The sequence below is a fragment of the Schistocerca gregaria genome, chromosome 7, assembly GCF_023897955.1.
Source record: "Schistocerca gregaria isolate iqSchGreg1 chromosome 7, iqSchGreg1.2, whole genome shotgun sequence".
Classification (NCBI taxonomy): domain Eukaryota; kingdom Metazoa; phylum Arthropoda; class Insecta; order Orthoptera; family Acrididae; genus Schistocerca; species Schistocerca gregaria.
The window spans coordinates 558226219-558249080 of record NC_064926.1 but is presented as its reverse complement, the minus strand read 5'-3'; the positions used below and the strand labels follow the sequence as shown (position 1 = coordinate 558249080).

The window sequence follows — 22862 nt, the reverse complement described above, 5'->3', positions numbered from 1 at the left end:
TTTTTGTTGTTGATTTTAATAAGTTTAATTTGTTTGTGTTGTTTTAAATATACACTTAACATTATTTATTAACTCTAGAAAAATAACCATATAACAATGTAGCTAAAAGATGCAGGTGACATAGGTTACACTTAACATTATTTATTAACTCTAGAAAAATAACCATATAACAATGTAGCTAAAAGATGCAGGTGACATAGGTTACCTTTCTATATTAATTATATGAGAATTGCTTTCCTTCATTCATTTAGTTTGTGGATTTTTGATTGTGTGAATGACTTATGACAACAATTAGTCTGGTTAATGGAGTCTCCACTGTACTTTATTTCTCTACATAATCACAATCATTATTGAAGCATTTGTTGTATCTGTTTGCTATCTTGTAGGAATCCCCATGTCATAGTCAGCTACTACTACTCCTTTAAACCTGTGTCTATTACTTTTCAACGTATTTCCTACCCAAGAACTTTTTGTGCTTTGTGAAGGTGAAAATCACCAATGCGAGGTCTGCACTGTGAGGTGAATGATCAAAAATTTCCCATCCAGATAGATCCAGTAAGCTTCTGATTACCACAGCGTTTTGAGGATGGACATTGTGATTAAGTAGCTCAATACTGGGACACAGTACTTCATGCCTAAGATTTTATAAAGCTCACTGTAGTTTTCTTATGGTGTCACAATATTGATCTGGATTTATAACAACACTTTTTGGTGTGAAATCCACCAAGACAGCCCTCTTATAACGGCAAAAAACAATTGTCAGCAACTTTTTTGTTGACACATTTTTTTCAGTTTTTGCAGCTTTTTAGTTGATGAAGGACGATGCCAGTTAAGCGTTATGCACTTGTTCGTGAAGTGTTGTGTGCACCCATGTTTCAGCACCAGTAATAGTTTGAACCAGACAAGCATTTCCACATGTATGCTACTGCATAAAAAATTTCAGTACTGCAGCCATTCTACTGGGTGTACCAGAGGTCCAACAACAAACTTTCAAAAGTTGTTTGGCAATACTTTCAGAGTTTTGATATAAGGGACCCATGGACATTGGGGATCATTACACAGTTATTACATTTCATTTTGTTTCTTGCAACGATTAGCTTTGTATCTGTGTTGCACTGAAAATATTGCACAACATTGCTTGTTTCTTTTCGTTCACAGAACCTCCTGTTGACAAGAGTAGTACCCATTTTACTCTTTGCATTCAAGTTTGCATTCAGTACTGCCCAGCTCTGTTGTGGGTTTGTAATTCTGACAGTTTTAGTTGTATGTTAACAGTGGTACATAGCTGTATGGATAGGTTTATTGATGAAGAGTTGGCCAGTATGCACCTCTTGTATGGGTTCACTGAATGCAGTGGAAGAGTGGGACCACAAAGCAATGTTGAGCTGTTCCTGCAGTATAGCAATGACATCACAGTACACTGTCTTGCCTGAGGGCTGTTGTGTTACTCTGTGTTGTGTGTTATATGTTTTGGTTATGGCTTATTACAGGTTTCTTCACTGTTCTGAATGTATTTTAACAGAAACAAGGGTGGTTGCAATAACAAACCAAATATGCTGCTGGAGACCATGAGTCCCTTGTACCAAAAGACTTGGAAGGCAGCACTGAACAACCTCTGAAAGTTTGTTAGTGGAGTTATGGTTCACTCTGTATTTGTTTTACATTGGTCACTCAGTTGTCAAGGAACCCATCATCCAATAATTTTGCTGTAGCCACAATAGACAGACATAATTCCACTGAACACAGAATGAGAAATATATAGGAAAGAACTGTGGTAACTTGTCTGCAGTTAAGAGTTAGTCGTGTACAATTTCTTCACTTGGTTCTTAAAGTCATCTGTGATGTAAGATGGACGTATAGGTCATGTTTCACATGTTTCTTTCATTAAATAACCAACAGGACTTTTTAAGATGCAGTCCATTTTAAACTACTATAGGATGCATAACAACAGCTTGTGTGGCTGGTAATTTGACAACACTGAGAAAAGATGTTGAGAAAAATGTTTGAACTGGGATAGAATCAGTGGGAAAGCAAAACTGATCATTATTTCCCAGATTGCCATTGTATTTCCTTTTTTCATTAACTTTTTCGTTAACTATCATTTGGTAGAATTTTTCTTTAACTCATTGGTAGTGTACTTTGACACTTCTCTTTACTTCCAGGGGACTGAAGATATTGATCCAGCAGTATTAGATAATCTTGAAAGCATTATGTATACATTACCATGTAGCTCTTCATATATGAATGAAGTTACTACATTATTTTCTCCAAGCAACAAATTGCGCAAAGTGACATTGAAGTATCTCCATGGTAAGACATTTAAGATTTATATTCGTTAACATTGTTAACATCATCAGTCTCATCATTAAACATTTGACATCTACTGCTGGACAAGGGGCTCCTCTAGACTCTTTCATATATTATACTATTTAGATATTTGGATGCATGCTGCTTCTGCTGATTTTGTAATGTTACCTACCTACTTTCCAATAGATTACTGTATAAATATTATATAATTTACTGTAATTCAGCAACAAACGTCCATGGCCTAACTACCATAAATTCAGCTGGCTATGTATTCAGGCTTTGTGGTATAATGATAAAGTATGTACCTGGAAACTGAAAGCTCATGTGATTGCATCTCGGTCAGGCTACAGAATTTTTAATCTGCCTTTAACTTAGCCCTCTTCTCTCAATGATGTGAACATCCATCAGGAACAACATGTGGTTTGGATTCTGCATTGAACTGTATGCCCCCTTTCCCTAGCAGTATTGCTGGGGTAGGTTATGGATGTGCCAGGTACCATAGTGGCATCCAGTTGAGAGACTTGCACCAGACCACTTAGGCGCACAAAATTATCTGGCTACATGTCCCCCCAATCTCCACCTCATTCTCATTCTATCACAGTTACATCCCCAACTTCAATCTTTTCCCTGAGCCCTTTGTTTTCCTAATAATTCTCAACACACGTCTCTTCATTGCTCACTTAGCAGCTCTCAGAACTTCAGTCATTTTCATGAAAGTCCACATTTCACTCTTGTAACCCAGCACCTGTGATACACACTTACCCAAAGTTACCATTTCAGACAGTTTGGAATCTTAATTTTAAAGGCTCAATTTGGTTTACCAAAAGCACCCCCAAACAGATTTTACACTTCTTTTTTCTTTCTTGTCCATCCAGATCTTTTTCTTTTCTACTTTCTTTTCCAGTTGACCTAAATACAAAAACTCATCAACTGGACTGTAACTTAGTTGTTAATATGTACAGACTTATTTTTTATATGATGATAGTAAAACTTGCTCTATTAAGTTATTCTATTTGTTGGTGACATCTATTGACCCAAGAGGCAAGCAGTTCAATAAGTGCTTTTTCCACAGATAAAACTTACTTCTCCTTTGTATCAGAAGATAGCTTCATTTAATCATATATTCTTCTAGGTTTCAATCAGTTGCTGTGACAATACACAATAATGTTGATGCTGTTTTGCATAATAATGTTTGAACCAGAGACATTGTAGGTTCTGTGACAAATAGCATGTGTCTCTCTGAACGTACGTCATAGGATTGAGAACTGGTAGGTCGGAGGGTCACTACACAGCAACGGAGGCTGCTGCCAGTGCTGGTGACTTTGATGGGGCACATGCAAGAATTTTCTTTTAATTCAGCAACTCTCCATCCAATCCAGTTAAAGATAGCTGTACTTAAGTATTAGTGTAAGATCCAAAGAGATGAAACTATTAGAATTTTAGTGATCAACAGCTTAAGTATTTGCAAGAAAGTAACAGAGTCTGGAGCACTCCTAAAGAGGAGCGGGACTCATATAATACTAGATACAGAAAGCTAACTGAGACATGAAATTGTTAACAGTGAGATTTTCAGGGAAAATGAGGCCTATATCAAAAATGAAGTGGAAATGTTGTTTTAATCAAAGTAGACAAGAAACTTAAATCCATGGAGATATAAATTGTACCTGCATCTATGATTGATTGGGCAGGACCCAATATCAACAGTTTACATAAATGTATGATTGGGTCTTTCTCATGACAGCCACACTCACCCCGAGACATACTGCAAAATGATACTAAATACATTCCCTGAAAGCTACCTAGAATGGATAGTGTAGAATCCCATTCATGATGAGGACAGAGACTGTTGACCATCAGAACTGCAGCACCTTGAAAGTGGCATGCAGCAAACTCTAAACTGGTATGAAATGCACTAAATGCTTTGATATGCAAATGGTTATAATTTTAGTGCAACTGCATAAAGCAAATAGGAGAAACTACATCTATATTCTGTGTATAAGGAAACATCATACAGTAGGTCCTTCATTCAGGAATTGTTTTGGAATGTTATTTGTTTGTGATTACATCATGTTGTTACTTGCTAACAAGCAGAAATCAGTGTATGCCAGAATTGAGACTGCTGTTTATCATTCTTTGATATTGCTGCTGCTTGTGTTGATTGGAACCCCATGACTTATCACACGAATAGGGGATCTGTCGGTTCAAGAGGGCCATACCAAATGCCATACAGGATCTCAACAGCCCATGTGATTAGCACCTGAGAGGCTAGACACTGCTCAGCTATGTAGGGTCGTACAGCTGTGTCACATACCTTAAGACTGGAAATGCACTTTTTCCCACAGTGCGACAAAGTCTGGAACGCTATAGATAGTTAGCATTGGGACTATTATTGTGGCTTGCTTTGACACAGCAGCAGAAAGAGAGGTACTCTGAAGTGATGCACATAGTAACAACACTGGGCACAGGAGTGGCACCATGTCATCTTTTGAGATGGGTCCAAGTTCTGCACACAGCTTCACAATGGACACATCTGTGTTGGAGGCTACCAGGAAAATGAGCATGCTAGATTGAATTCATCGTCGTCATAAGGGCCTAGGACCTGTCATGGTGGTATGGGGTGCCACTGGAAACACAACATAATCATTTCTGATGATAAAATCTTCTTGGATAGTCAGTTGAGTGCTGAAATTATCTTGTTGCAACATTTCAATGATTTTTGTACCCATCATCTTCAGGCAAATTGTCGGGTTGCTGTGTGCTGCATATCCCATGCATGTTGACTGTAGGTGGGCCAATCACATATCTCGGGAAGAGAGAGCTACGCCAGTAGTGGGGAAAATTGGTGCTGCCTGTGGTAAGGAATGTGGTGTGCCTCAGTGTAGGCATTGAGTCCTTGTGTCTTTCCATTCTGTCCGTAGATGCCGGCACTATTTAGAATGGAGCATTCCTGTCAGATTTTTTCAGTATGCAGACTCCCATGTTGTGCAGAGTTGAAATCCACTATCCGGATTTATTAAATTATAGTGCAGATGTATTTCTATCGCCTCTTTGACAACTGAGTCCCAGAAGGTAATGGTGCTGCATAGCTTCTTTGTTTCTTCAGAATGGGAAGTGTGTTCCTTGTTGACGCTATGCTCTGCCACTGTAGACTTACCTGTCTGCCCTGCTCAGATGTTTCTGATGTGTTTTGTATGGCAGTGTGAGGTGCATCACTGTGTCTGTGCCTATCTATTGTCATCAGATACACAGAACACAGCATCCTGACTCTTCCGGTGAAGATGATGGGTGTGAAACTCATTGAAATGTTGCTACAAGGCAATGCCATCACTTGGCTGATTACCTGAGAAGTTTTATCATTGGAATACACTGAGGAAGCCTGCAAACACATATAATCATTTCTTGTTTACATTGCTGGTAATTTTGACTACAGCTGTTACATTTCTAATGTATTAACACCAGCTGTTGTGCCTCATCTTCGAGGTCTCTGTGACGTTATCCTTCAACAACATAACACGAGATCACATGTGGCCCATGCTGTGCTGTCCTATCCTGACACAGAGGGCACTTAACTGTATCCCTGGCCAGCATATTCTCTAAATATCTCACCCACCAGAGACATCTGGTCATGGTTTGGCATGAGACTGGAGCTCCATCACTCACCAGCCACTGCGATTGATGAATTCTGGCCTAGAGTTGAAACAGAGCCACTCAGATAGCCGAGTCACTTAGTGTGCTGCTTTCAGGATTGTGGGAGGTGAGACAGTCCCAGATGAAATCCACCTCTCTTATTAATGATGAGGGCCTGGTGAGCTGGGCAGCGAGAGTGTGGTTTGTATGCAGTTTCCCACATCCAAGTAGGTGAAAACCGGCTGATATCCACATGCCGCCTCAGATACATGCTACGCAAACATTCAGAAACTGTTCTCACACTTGAACTTGAGCTGTACTGTAGACACAGACACATGTGGTACACAGATTCTGTCGTGGAGGATGTGGTGGGATCAGGAATGGCATTGAACCACCAACTAACATCCCAAAATCCACAAAACAATGCCAACCCCATAGAGAAGCAGGATAAAGTGAGATAGAAGAAGAAGAAGTAGTAGTTAAAGCAGCTTCAAATGACGTAGTTGTATATCTGTGCTTCAAGCTCAGTTTCACAGGTATGCAGCCCAAATAGAGCTGCTGTTCCTGCAAGAGGCAATGACCCTGTGTACTAAATTTTGGACCTCAGCTACTTGCACATCACCTGCAGATTTAATCAGGTATTCTTCTTGATATACTGTATATGTACAGTAATTAAAATTTTGTCATATTCTATCCTTCCTGACGGTGCAGCTTTAATGGCCAGCAGCGTATTGGCAACAAATTGACCTAGCTTCATTGTCGAGGTTCATGATGAAAATGGTTTCAGTGACCACGATGCAGTTGTAGTAACGATGATCAACAAAGTAGAAAAGGCAAGTAAATAAATAATAGAGATTAGCATCTCCAGAAACTGGATAAAGAGCCAGTAATACCATATCTCCGAGGAGGAGCTTGAAACATATAGCTCTGGCCAGTAGCATTTAGAACAACTGTGACTTATGTTTAGAACAACAGTTGACCAGGCACTAGACAGATGTGTACCTAGGAGAACATATATTGGTTGTAGGAACTGTCAAAGTAGAAAAAGACAAAAACGCCTTCTGAAGAAATGCAACAACTGCATAATAGTTGTATAACAAAGCTCCCTAGTACAGATTTGGAGATGCCAAGTGAAATACATTTGCCTGTTAAAATGGCAGTATGTGAAGTCTTCAATGACTACCATAGTATAAACATATTGAAAGCCATCACACACAGTGCAAAGAAATTCTGGTCACACGAAAAAGCTAACACTTGCACTGAAGTTAGTGCCAAACGCGTACAGGTACCTCAGAAACTGGAGCAAGAATAGAAATGCTAAACCCTAATTTTGACTGCTCTTTTATACAGGAAAATCCAGAGTACTACTGCAAAAATGACTCCTCGCCATCTTTGTTTCCCCTTTACTCAGCATCAGGGTGGGTTGGGACATTTATGGTACTCTCACTTTCCCCCATCTTTCCCATTCTTCTTCTGTATCTGTTTCCTTCCAGTCCAGATACCTTCCTCTAGTCTTTATTGAGTCAGTCCATCTTGCTCCAGGCCTCCCTCTTACCCTCAAATTTTGCCTCCATCTTTCATTTGGATGTTCTTCCATCTTCCATTCTGTTTACATGTCCAAACCATTTAGAGCTGTTCTTCTTGGTCCTCTCATCCAGATTTTCATCTCTAATTTCATTTCTACATCTTCACTTCTTGATCTGTCTTTCCTGATTTTCCTTAATGTACATCTTAGGAATTTCATTTCACTAGCTTAGTTTCTACTCTCTTCTCTTCTTGTCATTGCCCAGGTCTTCAATGCATATGTCAGTGTGAGTGTAAAGTACAACTCATACAGCATTTCCTTGTACTTCATCGGCACCTCATTTCCCCAGACTAAGCCCTCAAACACTGGTGAAATGCGTTGCTCTGTTGTACCCCTTTGGTAACTTGTGCATCGATTGTTTCATTCTCTGTTATGACACTTCCTAGATATTGAAAGCTTCCACAACTTCAGTATCCTGTCCTTTGATATTAATTTTTCCCTTGCCTTCTGTGTCTTCTCTGGTTACCATCATAGTCTTGCTTTTTTCCACTTTCATTCCACATTTCTTGATTTTTCTTCCCCCTTTAAATCGTCTACTTGTTCTCGTACAGTCTTACTGCTGGTTCCTCACACCACAATGTCATCAGCAAACAGCAATAATTTCTCTTCCTCTATGAACTTCTTTTGTTTGTCTCTTTCACGATTTTATCCATCACCATTGTAAATAAGAAAGGTGACACCACACTTTCTTGTCTCAGGTCAGGAAGCTTCCTAAACTAAACAGTTCTTCCAACTTGAGCGAGTACACAGTTGAAGCTTTTGTCATGTATTGCTTGAAGAATTTCTCTCTCTCTCTCTCTCTCTCTCTCTCTCTCTCTCTCCGAGGCTTCCCACAGTTTTTCTCTGGGGACACTATTGTAAGATTCCAGGTGCATTTCTGTCAAGTACCTCATACTGAAGATTGGGTCCACTGGTGATGTACCACATTGAAAGCCATACTGCTCCTCTTGTAACTGACCTTCCACTTTTTCCCTCAGTCTTCTTTCCAATATCCTCTCCAGTATTTTTGCTATGTGTGATATGACTGTGATCCCTCAATAGTTACCACATACTTTTCTGTCTCCATTCTTGAACACTGGCATTATTGTCCCCTTTCCCCATCCTTCAGGCATACATATCCGATCCCATATGCATTTAACAATCTGTATAACCATTGTAGCTATTAGGTCCAGCTGCCTATGTCGTCTCCACACTTCTTTCATCTATACCAGGTGCGTTTCCTGTTTTCATTCTTCTGAGTGCTAGTTCTACTGCTAATATCTTTCTCTTCTTGCAGGGTTAGGTCCCCATGATGAACTTCTATTCATTGCTGTTTTTCACACTTAGTAGTTTGTCAAAGTACTCTTTCCATCTTCTCCTTATCTTCCATGATTGCATCACTAGCCCTTCATTTTCCTGTTTCACCAGCTTTTTGTAAGTGCTTTCCTTCCTCTTACTCCATGTAATTCCATAGAGCAACCTTTTCTTTCTAGTAACATTCTTTTCCAGTCTTGTGTGAATTCCTCCCATGTTTTGCTCTTTTATTCAGCTGCCATTTTCTTACACTTCTTTTAACTTTCTTAGTATTTCCTTTTGCTCTCTTCCATTTTATCTCTGTTCCATTCACTCCATGCTTTCTTCTTTTCTTTTACTGCTTCCTGCACCTTCTCATTCCACCATGGTATCTCCTTATCCTTTGCCATTCCAGACATTTTGCCACAGGTGCCCTCCGCAGAGCTTACAGATTCCTCTTTGAACCTACCCCATTCTTCTTCCATACTTCTGCATTTCTGTGCTCAGGATTTTAAGCTTAAGTAACACGTTGAACTTTTTTGAATCTTCCTTTCTTTCAGCTTACACACTTCTATTTTTTGACTCACTTTCTGACTTTCTTCCTTCCATTTCAACCTCCTCATTTTTGCCTCTGCTACTCGAAGGTCTCCATCAAAAGCTTCTCCTGGGAGTGCAGTTACATACATCCATCAACTGTCGGCAATTTAGCTTTTCCACCAGAGAATAGTCAATGCCAATCTTCTTCCTTCTCTCTCCTCACCCACATCTTATTATTTTTTGGCTATCTTTTGTCCTGAACTACGTGTTGCCCACAATCCAACTGTTTCTTTCCCAAAAGTCAACCAGTGTCCCTCTTTTTCCTAGTCTGTCCTCTCCCCCTGTGCATTTGAGTCACCCACCATTATTGCCTCCACATTTGTAATTTCACTCTCTTATATCTCTAGGAACTTCTCTTTATTTCCTGTCTGTGGTGCACGTACTTTGGATGAAGTACTTCACTCCATTATTTGTCCTCATCTGCATCTCCATCATCCTTTCACTTGTGTATTGTAATGCCACCATTCTTCTATGGTTGGTTTTACTGGAATGCCCACTTCATTCTTGACCTCTCATCTGCCACTCCAATAAAGTGTGTATCCTTTTCTCATTTTCCTCCTTCCTCTTCCCTCTCACCTGACTTAACTAAGCCCAAACATTTGTACATTTTCTGTCTCCAGGAATTCTGTCAGCTCATTTGCCTTTGCAGGCAGGGCCATCACATTAATGATGCCTGCCTACAGTATGATCAGACACCCACTTCTCACAGTTCCCACAGCACCTCAAGAACTGTGCATTGCCTACAGGGTATGTTCTTAGCATCTCTGGAGTACAGGTGTTACAGCTAATATGGCTTTTGTACTCCCTTCCATTTTCAGAAACTATTGACTGTCTTCACCTGTTACCATGTCAAGGGGCTCTTATTGGGTGCTACCATCTGGAGCCAGATGGATCCTGGTTTTTTAATGAGGTGGTTACTCCTCCCACAATTCCTTGCTCACCACTGTTAAGGCGATATCCCAGTTTGGAACAGGCATTGAGGAACAGTCAAAACTGCTAAAACAGAACAAATATACAAGGCCCAATCGAATCCTTGTTAGATTTTAGATACTATACATAATTCACAACTGAGTTAGCACCTGTTTTAACCACAATGTATTGTAGATCCTACAAACAATAAACTGTGCCAAATAGTAGAAAGAATTTGAAGGTCAGACCCAAGTACTAAAAGGCTAATAGAAGTGATCCACAAGGTTACAGCTCCATGTGCTTGGTACCCATAAATTGTAGAATCTTAGACCATATTCTGAGTTTAAATGCAATAAATATCTTGAACAGCAAAATATCTAAAACTGTGGGAACCAACTCACAGTTTTCTCACATGACATCCTGAAAGCCATGACAAAGGAATTAGATGCAGTATATTTTGACTTATGATAAGTGTTTTACTCAGTACTACTGTGAGGGGTTTTTCTAACTGGATTGAAGATTTCTTGATTGGGAGGGTGCTGTAAGTTCTCATGTGTTGAAAGTCACTGACAGATGCAGAAGTAATATCAGGCACATACCATGGTAATATGTTGAGACCAGTGCTTTTGATCTTGCGTATTAAAGTTTTGACAAACAATATTGATAGTAACCTCAGACCATTTGCTGATGATGCACTTATCTACAATGAAGCACTATCAGAAAATGTAACTCTTTCTTGAACCCCCCCCCCCCCCCCCCCAACTTCTTATGTAAGTATAGGTATCTAGTGACTCTTTCATGAGCAGTGAGCATGTATGTTGTGGGCTTGAGTTTCCAAGCCAATGTGGCATTTCTTCTCGCCCCAAGCTGCAATCCCATCCAAACTATCCTCCTTCTCTGGCCCATGAAGCTGGTAGCTTCTTTGATGCAGACTGAACTTATTCAAGGACTCTGATTTTTATGTGTTTGCCACCCCCTTAAACTAATATCTAATCATGGTTTTTGGCTAGTCAAGAATGGTCCCTGTTTTTAAGTTTGACATTCTACTTTTCAGATTTTTTCCTCAGTATCGTGGGCAGTGCAGGAAAGTTTGCCCTCTGTGACATACCTACCCATGTGGTTTACTTGATACTTAAAAGTGCCTAAATCACAAAAACACAAAACAGAAAACATAGTGTATTTGATATTCAAAAGTGCCAAAAACACAACACATTAGCCAATCCACTGTGGAGAGCTGTCAAGTAGTCATACGATATTAGCTATGCAAGGATCATACTATTGGTGACTGAATTGTCCACTCCCCATGAATGCCAAGGAGTATGTGTTCATCATATCTGGGAAGTGGGGACCTACACTAAGTATCCATTATTTTGGTGGTGTAGTACCCTGGTAGGATGGTTGGTACCTAGACAGACAATGTGCATGGTGGCTATACAATCCAGCAGTCTCACCTGACAGATCAGATGAAGATATATCACAGAACAAAAACATAGTATGTTTTTTGCCAGTTTGATGATTGTTACAAGGGGCCTTTAAGGTGTTGCAATTTTAACAGCCAGCAGTGTAAATAAAGTATTTATTCAAATAACTCGGTAGCAAAGAAACAACTCACCGATTGAAGAAGTGTTGAGTCATGAACTGTGCCTGTCAATGACTCAACATTTCCATTGTTTGGTGAGTGGTCTCCTGCATTGCTAAATTATATACATTTTGCAAGAACTTTCCTTAGTATTTTTAAAGTATTTATTCAGCATTAGTGAACTGTAAGAATATTGTGTGAAGTAGATAACTGCACAACTTTCAGTGGTCTCTTTAAAGATCTTGGAATTCTTACACTCACTTTTCAATACATTTTCTGTTTGAACCTTTTTGTTATTGCTAATAAAAATTAATTTTACTTGTACTGTGATTTAGGGAATTTCCTTGTTGACTTTACCGTCTTGTGTAGGATTCAGATTGGGTTTGTTAATCTGGTGCAGAGATACACAATAAGTTCCTGCTTAACATAACGCCAGAAATTGGGAACCATGATCAGTTCAAAAGAAAATTAACAACCTACTACATTAGCCACTTCTTCAACAGATTATCTCATTGCAACTTTGTCATATGATGACATGGTTGGAGACCATGTCTGTTATTTGAAGACAAATGTTGATGGTGTTGAGACAGTAAAAATGTGAAAATATTTGGCTGAAAACAGAGATAAAAATGCAATACAAGAAAAAAGAAAACTTAAACAATGTCATATATAACTTGCATCTGCAGCTAGGACACAGCGTCTCACCCTTAAATCTCACACATCCTACAGCACATAGACGATAAAGTAGATGAAGAACAAAATATTATCTTATCCAGATACAAAAAGAAAATAGAAACCTTAAAATCTATGTACAATTCTGAGTGGGATAAAAACAAACAGTTAAGTCAACACAAATTTTTTGACAGAGTGATTAATACAACTGTCATCCAATTCAGCAAAAGTGAACTTACTTTATTAAATAAAGGTCTGAAACATAATCTTGCAGCGAATCTCAAAAATAACAGTGTTAAAAATCTCATAGCCTGCACAAAACTTGCATGTGACAAAACAAAACTAGACACATGTGAGAAAAATGAACTTGCATACAAGGCAAATAAACTGATAATGAAACAACTAAAAACAAATAATACCCACCAGAGCAATGAACTTAAAGACTTGGAAAATTTTAACAGCAAAATATCTGAAAGTAAAGCACTCATAGTAAAGGCTGAGAAAGGAAATTCTTGAATCCTAATGCATGAAAGAGAATACATAGAGAAAACCGTACAATTTTTCCATATTACTGAAATATAATCAGATCCTGCAATAAAATTCCAAATTAAACTTCGTAAGCTACTACAGAACTGTAACTTTTTACGGAACCAATATGAAGTATGTAACTGTATAACAATGAATCCCTCAGCACCAAAACTGCATGCACAGCCAAAGGATCATAAAGAAAATTGTCCCATTCGCTTGATTGTTAACTCAAGAAACAACCTTGTGTACTTCATAAGCTGTAAACTAAAAAAACTCATTACCAAATATTATACATTTGAAAATAACTACACCATACATAACACACATGAACTCATAAGCGTAATTAAAGACATCCACATTCCACCAACAGCTAAATTAGTATCACTAGACATAGTCAACCTATACACAAACATCCCTGTCAAAGAGACTATTAACATTATAAGAAACAATCTGCTTAAATAGAAGAAAAATAGTATTGCAGAGATCTGTGAACTCATAGAAATACACTTATTCTAGAGCATAATTACTTTAGCTTCAACAGCAAGCTGTACCAACAACATGATGGTTTGGCAATGGGAAGTAGCTTAGCTGGGATATTGGCTGATATTTACATCAACCGTAGAAAACAAAAATTCTTCTCAACCGACCAACACATCTCAAACAAAATAATCTACTACAGAAAATATGTTGTTGATACAATCTTGCTTTTATGGTACAAACAATTAAAATTTATACCTTAGCAGCAGATCTAAGGAAAATGCACAAAAATATTAAATTCATAGTTGAAAAAGCATTAACTTTCTTGACCTGAAGATTTGTAATAGTAACCGTAAACATCAATTTAGTATTTACAGATAACCTACCACCACAGATGTCAATATTGACAACTCATCTTGCCACCCCCCGCCAACAAAAAGTGGCATATTTCAGAATGATGCTACACCAAATTAAAAAAGTACCAATGAGTGATACAGACCAACAAAATGAAATCAGTATAATTAAAACAGTTGCTCATATTTAATAATGGTTATAAACCCATAATGATAGAAAAACTCAACAACAAAATGCAAACAAAAACCATGGATCCACTTAACAGTAATCCAAACAACATTCACTGCAAAACAAATCAGTGTTCCACAGAAGCCAAACCTAAATATGCTGCTCTCCCATACATAGGCCCACTGGCTCACTGTCATACCAAACAGCAAATTTATTTAAAAAGAAAAATATCACAGTCAGCTTTCCCAAAAATAATAAATTACAACAAAAAGTAATCCTTACTGCAAATCTGGAATATAATAGCTCAAACGTGATACATGCCCAAAATTCTACATTGGACAGACAGGCAGAAGTTTTGAACTTAGATACAAAGAACACATTGATGCTTTAAGGCTTGACAGCTGCATTTGCAGCCTATATTGCTGAAAAAAACCATTCAGCTAAAAACACTGAGAACAGCTTAAAAATTTTACATCTAGCTGAAAAAGGAACCACTATGAATATATTAGAAGAAATGGAAACACACACACACACACACACACACACACACACACAAAGCAGCACCCCAGACTATATATTTAATGAACAAACTGAGTTAGGTAACACCTCTTTCATGAAAAATTTCCAAACATTATTTTCCACCCTCCAAAGCAAATAATGTTCCTACACCTATCTGCAGATCAAGGAGCATAATGTACTGTCTTATGTTTGACGCGGAACATCTTTATAATGTAACAGTATTCACTCTAAAATTCACAAAATCGGTGTCTCCATACTAGTGTAAAATGCGTTTCAGTTGCATAAGTGAGTATATGATCCTTTTTCAGACATGGGACATCCTTGTAATGTTACGATATATCATATCATCTTTGACACTCGTATTCTTGTAAACACTTTATCTCTATCAAAACATGTGCTGCATGTTAGAAATGTATTCTGTGACAAATCTAAAGTGCTCCATGATGCAAATTTATGTGTTCAATGATAAGAATGTGACAAATCTAAAGTGCTCAATGATAGGGTACGAATGTGGTGGAAACTACAACCATCATTTGTTGGATGCAAACCATGAAAACAATACTCCAGACCGACATTTCGTGTAAGTCACATCCCAGTGCAAATCTATAATGCAACCATCTGTGTATTGTTTACATTTTAGGACAATTAATCAATAAAAAATTGCACCACATGTTCTAATGAAAGCATGAAGGCCATCTGGCGATGAATTGTAATGATTCAAAACCGGTAATGGTACCTTTTGAATAAAGGAACTTAAAATAAATTTTTGGCTGGTTGCTGTCTCAACACCATCAATATGTGATTATCTCATTATCTAGATTCAGCTATAGGAAATTCCTGTTAGGTTCATGCCAAATAGCAGTGTTCATTTTAAACCTGCATGGCATGGATTAGTGTATTACAACTGCAGGTACATATTGTCTTTGAGAATATCTATGTATGCCGGTAAATATTATGCTATAAATAGGAGATAAACAGCAGCTATTTAATATAACTGAGGGAAACAGCAGCTGTTTTAAAGTAAGAACTTTCCTTCTGATTTATGAGGTTACATTTAATCAGAAGTAGTATCAAGCTGCATAAAGATATGTTATTGTTATCACATTGTACAATTCTTTATGTTTGTTAATGTTACCACAATTCATTCCACATTCCCTAAGGTTCACATACTCTATGGTGTTCTTGGAAAATGAGAAATGAATAAGTGTGAATGACTGTGCATGGTTGAAAGGCATTCACTTGCAGCCCCTTCGCCTCTTTCTCTGTTTTCTCTGTGTGTTCTCACAGGTTGTAGATCACTATGTATTGCCTCAGAAGGTAGGTTTGAGTGATTTTATTTCAGTTACAGATTACAGCTCTGTGGGACTGTACTCTGAGAACTTCCGTTCTCTGAGCTATATGGAAGTGGCCGACAACTTGCTGGCCTCTCCATTCTGAGTAGGTTTGCACTAAACATTGTGATCCATTGTATAACTTGCTTTCCTCTAAACCAGCTGGTGCAAGAAAGCACACTTCCCCTTCCATTACTGCTTCTGTGGTCAGGTCTCTGTTGTGTTGAGTTCAGGTGAGAAAATCTTCTAATTTGCCTTTCTCACATGGGCATATTGGAAATATATCATCTGTGTAGTGAGATAAACACACTAACTTTTATATATCCGGTTTCTGCATTTGATCTTTGAAGCACTGTTTTTTAATGAACGACAGGGATGGGGATTTTTTCAGACAGCTGCGAGTTAGTTTCAGATATGCTTCACTACTTTATTAATGCCTGCTTCAGTGATTTGCATTAAAAATTTGCTTGTCTTTCTTGATGACACAACTGCCCTGATTAACTACCTAAGCAGAATCTCTCACACACAAATTACATTACTGAACGACTACATAATGGTTCACAGCAAATAACGTTTTAACCTCATAAAGCGTCCAAGAGTAATCTGCTATGGATTCAAATGGTAAGTAAATAATCATGTAATAATCACATTTTAAATTTATTTAAGGTGTCATGAAATAATGCATACGAATGGTTAGAGAACACTACACAAATATAGACAATATGTACTTATTTAATTTAGTTCCTCACAGTTTTTACATAGTAGCCTTCACCACACTGTTGACCTGCATAGAGAAATTATTACATGTTTCAGCCACCTATTTCGTTATTACATAATGTGCTATGACAATTCAGTAAAATGTGATGAAGCATTTAATCTAAGACAAATGAACTCTATGAATATCTTGCAGCCAGTTTCTGAAAATTACACAACTGTAATTATGTATGGCAGAGCAAAAACCTTTAAAAATCTGGCACCAGAAGTGAAGCAACAAAATACGAACAGCAGTGTTCAAAAGATAAGCTAAAGTCACACCTTGAAAATGAAAATTAGAACTGAATAGTAACAATACTTGAAACAAAAGTGCAACATTTAATTAGCAGCTGCCAGACCAAGAAGAACTTGACTAAGTATAACAGATCTTCAAATTATGGGTTCCAAAATTTTAGAAATAATGAGATAAAAAGGATAGTTACTACTCACCATATAGTGGAGATGCTGAGTCATAGATAGGAGCGCGAGCATGCGCTCGTGTCCACACGCACGCACGCGCAAACACACACACACACACACACACACACACACACACACACACACACACTAACTAACTAACTAACACTCTCATGACCACAGACCACAGCCTCTGAGTCTCTGGCTGCTGAAGTGTTGCATCAGCAGTCAGAGACTGTGGTAATGTGTGTGTGAGTTGCATTTGCGTGTGTGTGTGTGTGTGTGTGTGTGTGTGTGTGTGTGTGTTTGTGTGCGTGTGTGTTTTTGTCCATTTCTGACGAAGGCCTTTTTGGCAGAAAGCTCACTTTCTGACAGTCTTTTTATTATGCCTATCTGCAATTCGACATCTCCTCTATTTGATGAGTGGCAAGTATCCTTTTCATAATATTATTACATTCCATCCTGGATTTTCCATTACAAAGTTTTATAAATCCTTCTTTCAGAAGAATGGCAAAAAAAGGAGGCAAGAAGATAGAAGAGGTAAAAAGCTGTAAACAATAGAGTGAACGAAAAATTGTTACAGTTTCTTAATCAGTAGCAATGTTGTGATAAATTATTATGATAAGTTTTTTTGAATGGTGAAACATCTAAATGAGTCATACAATGACTCCATTTCAATATCAAGCCTATCAACCAATAGATCTGTTCTCTCAACTGCAGATGATGTATGAATTATGAACAGGAGAAGAGTAAATGTACATATTCAATTTTTTTGTTTTCAGGAACTGCAGTTGTATCAGACCAAAGAAGAAAAATAGAAGACTTTTTGGTAGTTTTGAGCAAATCTTGCCTGCAGATTACAGAACTGGACATAAGAGGGTGTACTACGTAAGTTCAGCCATTTCTTTTCACTCATTTTAACAACATAAAAGAGCTTATTTATTTTGTGATTTGCCTTTTTGACACACTGAGATGGCTGAGCGATTTTGTATGTAGTGTGGAGAGCTAAGGACAAATACACTTATGTAATGTAGTGGAAGAAGCATGTTGAAACCCTAGCCCAGACAGTTTAATATAGATTTCCCAAGGTTTCTCAATTTATTGAAAGCTAGGATGATATCCGAAATAAGTGAGTTTTTATTTTATTTTATTTTATTTTGACAGAGGTGTGTGAATGGGTGGGAAGGGGGGTGGAGGTGGCAGCTAATGGAGTGGAAGGAATTGTTAAATAAAGATTATTTTAAATTTAGTTTTAAATAGACTAACTGAGTATCTAGTGATGTCCAGGTATTGTATGTATTCCAGTGTTCTATTACGAAAAGGAAAGTTGCTACTCACCATATAGTGGAGATACTGAGTTGCAGATAGGCACAACAAAAAGCCTTGTCACAAACAAGCTTTCGGCTAACAAGATCTTTGTCGGAGAAAGCTCATTTGTGACAGTCATTTTGTTGTGCCTCTCTGTGACTTAGCATCTCCACTAAATGGTGAGTAGTGTCTTTCCTTTTCATAATAGTGTTACATTCCATCCTGGGTTTTCCATTGTTTGATTACCTATCTTCTGTTAATCCATCTCCTCCTCACCACCTCTCTGTCCATCTTCTCCTCCCCTTCCCTTTCTCTGTTCATATTCTCCCCTCTCTCTCTGTCCATATCCTCCTCACCTCCTCTATCTGTCCATCTGCTTCCATGTGTAGCTGTTCCCACTCTCCATTCATCTGCTGCTTCCCCCTCTGTCCATCTGCTACTTCCCCCTCTGTCCATAGCATCTTCCTTCTGTAATCTCCTTCTTCCCCCTCTTGTCTCCTCCTCATCCTCTTTATCTTTTATTCACCCCATGTACTGCCTCCTCTCCTCCTTATAAGTCCGTCTCATCCTTCCCTGTCTCTTTGTCTATCTGCTCCTCTTCTTCTCACTATCTATCTCCTCTTCCTTGCCACTCTCTCTGTCTATTTCCTCCATCTCTTCCCTCTGTCCATCTCCTGCTCGCCACATCTATGTCCATTCCCTCCTCTCCTCTCCCCCTCCCCCTCCCTCTCCCCTCTCCCCTGCCCCCTCCCCCTCTCCCTCTCCCCTCCCCCCTCCCCCTCCCCCTCCACCCTCCCCTTCCCCCCATCCCCTCCCTCTCCCCCTCCCTCTCCCCCTCCCCCTCGCTCTCCCCTCCCCCTCCATCCTCCGAACCCCCTCTCTCCTCCCCCTCCCCCATCCCCTTCCCACCAGCGCCTGCCCACTCCCACTCCCCCTCCCTCTCTGTCTCCCTCTCCGCCTCCCTCTCCCCCTCCCTCTCCCCCTCCCTCTCCGCCTCCCTCTCCCCCTCCCCCTCCCTCTCCACCTCCCTCTCCACCTCCCTCTCCCCCTCCCACTCCCCCTTCCTCTCTGTCTCCCTCTCCGCCTCCCTCTCGCCTCCCTCTCCCCCTCCCTCTCCCCCTCCCCCTCCTCCTCCCTATCCCTATCCCTCTCCCCCTCCCCCTCCCGCTCCCACTCCTACAGTATTTTGTTCCAGATAGTTCATAATATGTCTACCAAGTTTGGTTGAAATCAGTTCAGGGGTTTAGGAGTTGGCAGTCAACTGAGCACAATGTAGGGAGAAAGGCATGTACATGTGAGTGAGTGAGTGTGTGTGTTTGTATGCATGTTTTTCCTACAAGCTTGAAAAAGGAAGTTCATTCTGAAAGCTATCGAAGCTCTGTAGCTCTGTACCTTTTGTTTCTGTACCTGTCGATGATGCAGCACTCCTGCCTTTCAGTAAGTCATCTGCTTTATTCACCGATAATTCATAATTTTCAACCAGAGCTTTCCGTACAGAGTTATATCTGAAGTTGATCTGAGATAGGAGAAGGGTGATGCAGTTGCTTCGCAGCCATCCACCAAATGCAATGAGCATTGCAGGAGCCAGCATAGGCTTGCAGAACTGGTTCCAAAAGGTTTTAAAATTTACACCATCAACAAGTACTCCAAAATGTAAGAGGACACTGGAAAGCCAGTGCTGAAAAGCCATCATAAACAAAATGCCAGTAACTGTGGTGGACTTACTGGTCAAATCAGTACCACAGTTGGCACTCAGATTATGTTGAGGCTAAAGATTTCAGTTAACACTGATCCTATCAGAAATTGTTGAGATTCAATGGGCACCCTGAGGTCAGCTCTACATAAGTCAGCAACCACTGGAAGACCTTATTCACTTGAGCAATCCTCTCAATGTTTCAACTAATGATAAACATCTTCATATTGTTCAATCAAGAGCTGTCAATTATAATGGCAATTTCAACATGAAAATCCAGTGATTTCAGCAGCCATTGATATTTAGATGGGTGATAACTGTTCACATGTTGCAAGGGCTTACTTTACTCCACATTAGGTCTACTGGGGCAAACAAATATTTGTTACTGGTCAAGTGTATGTGATGCTGAGGACAGTTTGACCATCAGAATCCATTAGAATGGAAGGACTTCCTACAACTATGATTGAAGTACTCTTTGATGGTTAGTACAGTCAGCATAAAGTTAGATGTCTCAAGAGCTAACGAAGTTATCAGAATTCCTCTTCTCACCACATTAGAAATTGTGGGTTTATTTCTATTGCTGAATATGTGAAGAAGTTCCAACAAAATTTCTCAGCAACACCATTTGGTTACAGATGACAAGCTACCAGTATGAAATAATATGCAAGTGGTCCTGCAAAACCATGCAAACCAAATGTAAAGGTGTTAACTAGCAGAAAAAATAGTTGTCTGAGCAAAATAATTCATACTCTTGTAATCATTTAGTAAAATGTTCACATTACAGATTAAATAAAACAGAAACCCACTGATGACGGCACAGAGGTGCTGAAACATGTCTGGGAACTTTGAAAAAATTGTGTTTTGCAAAATTGGCAGACCTTGCTGTTATAACTTCAAGTTGAACAAATATATTTCAAGGAAGATGCAATACATGAAAGTCACAGATCAAGTAAACAGAGTAAGACATGTGTACACTTTAACAGTCAAATCATAACTGAGTCCAAGTATAGTGGCCGCTGGCTGGCTGGCTGCTTAGGTGGCACTGCTGCTCCATGTCTGGCAGAAAGTGCCGCATGTAGAGGACGTGCATAACAGTGTGACGGCACTTTGAGAGATTGGCGAGTCACAACACTTACATCCAACAATAAGATATACTCACTGAGATACTGACTTCACAACAAGCCAGATGACTGACTGCGATGTCTGTTGTGTGAAAACTTTTTGTAAGATCACTCACCTGATTTTCGTAGTCTCTCCTCTGTCACCTCATCGGTAGCACATCTTTATGTAGTTATGAAGCTGAAAATCTCAATGAATATGGGATGTTTGCTCAAAAATGCACACAACACTACAATTTTGTTTACACATTTTCAAACACTTATTATCCTCAAAGTCCTACTGTTTGGCAATGACATAAAATCAGATAGGTGCACACAAACAACCAGGAGCACAGTGATAGAATTACTCAGGTAAGTTATTGAAGCACAAATTGATAAAGCACTGTCCAATAATCAGTGCTGGTTCTAATAAGTCACCAAACCAAATATTTCAGTGTGTCACAAAACACATCACACTATACATCACAATACCCATGCTACTCTGTGATAATTGATCAGGTAAAAATACACTGCAATAGTTCATTTAATCCAGTCCTTCCTCTTCCCAGTTTCCAGCACCTTGTTTCTTCTTGACTGCCCTACTAATCTGTGCTTCACTGTATCCACATTTTTGTGGAATACCACCTTCAGGTGGTGTAGTGCATCTGCGAGGCTTTCCTTATCACACGTGATGGACACACTATGTACCAGAGTGGTCAGCAGCAGCTGCCATTGCACTGGATGGTGGCAGCTCATTGCATGCCGGTACAGGTCTGTGTGTGTCTTTTTCCTGTATACTGAATGGCCTAGTGTATCATGAAGCTTCTTCCTTATTAGTATGTTCAGGAAAGGAAGACAGCCACATTCTCCTTCATTTCCATCAGAAAAGCAATGATTTGATGGATGCTGGTAAGGTGGTCCAGAAACCCATAGAGTGTTTGTCAGCCATGCTCCTGTACCACAGAAGTATCATTGACATAGCAGAAAAAGTGCTTGGGTTTCAGGTGAGTGGTTTGAAAGACGACCACCTCAAAGTGTTTCATGTAGAGATTTATGACAATATTCAGAGATTTGCAACTCCTGGAGCGATTTCATCATCTTGTTCATAACAATCTCCATCGTACAAGAAGTAAGTGGTTGCCAGTTCAACAGGTTCAACAAGAAGTTGGAACTGCAGCCAATCGGTGACAATCTACTATATGTAGCATGTCTGCTGTTGCATGGAACAAAGTGCTAAAGTAAACTGTGGCAGAGAGGAGAAAAAATAACTGTATAGTGATAATAGCAGCAGTTCTGTTCCCTTCCCATTCCTATGATTACTGACAGCACAAAGAACTGAGTCACTCCTGGTCGTTATTAATCAGCTTCTTGTCAAAACCTGCACAGCTGTCTACTGATAGTATTTAGGGTCTATTAGACTGAAAAATTTTGTTAGTTCCCTGTGTTGGCTGTTACTGTTGTGGAAATAAGCAACAACCAATATAGGATTTTTTTTCTTTCAACAACATTTCCTTTTCCATGGTGTGTAATTTAAATGCTCTGCAAAGTGCACGTGTGTCACAAGGCTTGCAACCAGCAAGCGAACACAGATACAACAGCTGACAGGCTTCCTGATGTGAGAATACATTCTGTAGGCTACCTAGACCTCCGAAGCTTCCTAATCGGCAGT

At 39.3% G+C, this 22862-nt stretch overlaps 1 protein-coding gene across 3 annotated transcripts in view; it reads left to right on the top strand.

Annotated features, from left to right (window-relative positions):
* LOC126281738 (uncharacterized) overlaps positions 1 to 22862 on the top strand; it is a 174030-nt gene that overhangs the window by 102959 nt on the left and 48209 nt on the right. For all 3 annotated transcript variants that reach the window (XM_049980923.1, XM_049980924.1, XM_049980926.1), the window contains exons 7-8: positions 2163 to 2310; positions 17878 to 17983. In XM_049980923.1, coding sequence (XP_049836880.1) covers positions 2163 to 2310; positions 17878 to 17983 — 254 coding nt within the window. The remainder of the gene's footprint in view (positions 1 to 2162; positions 2311 to 17877; positions 17984 to 22862) is intronic.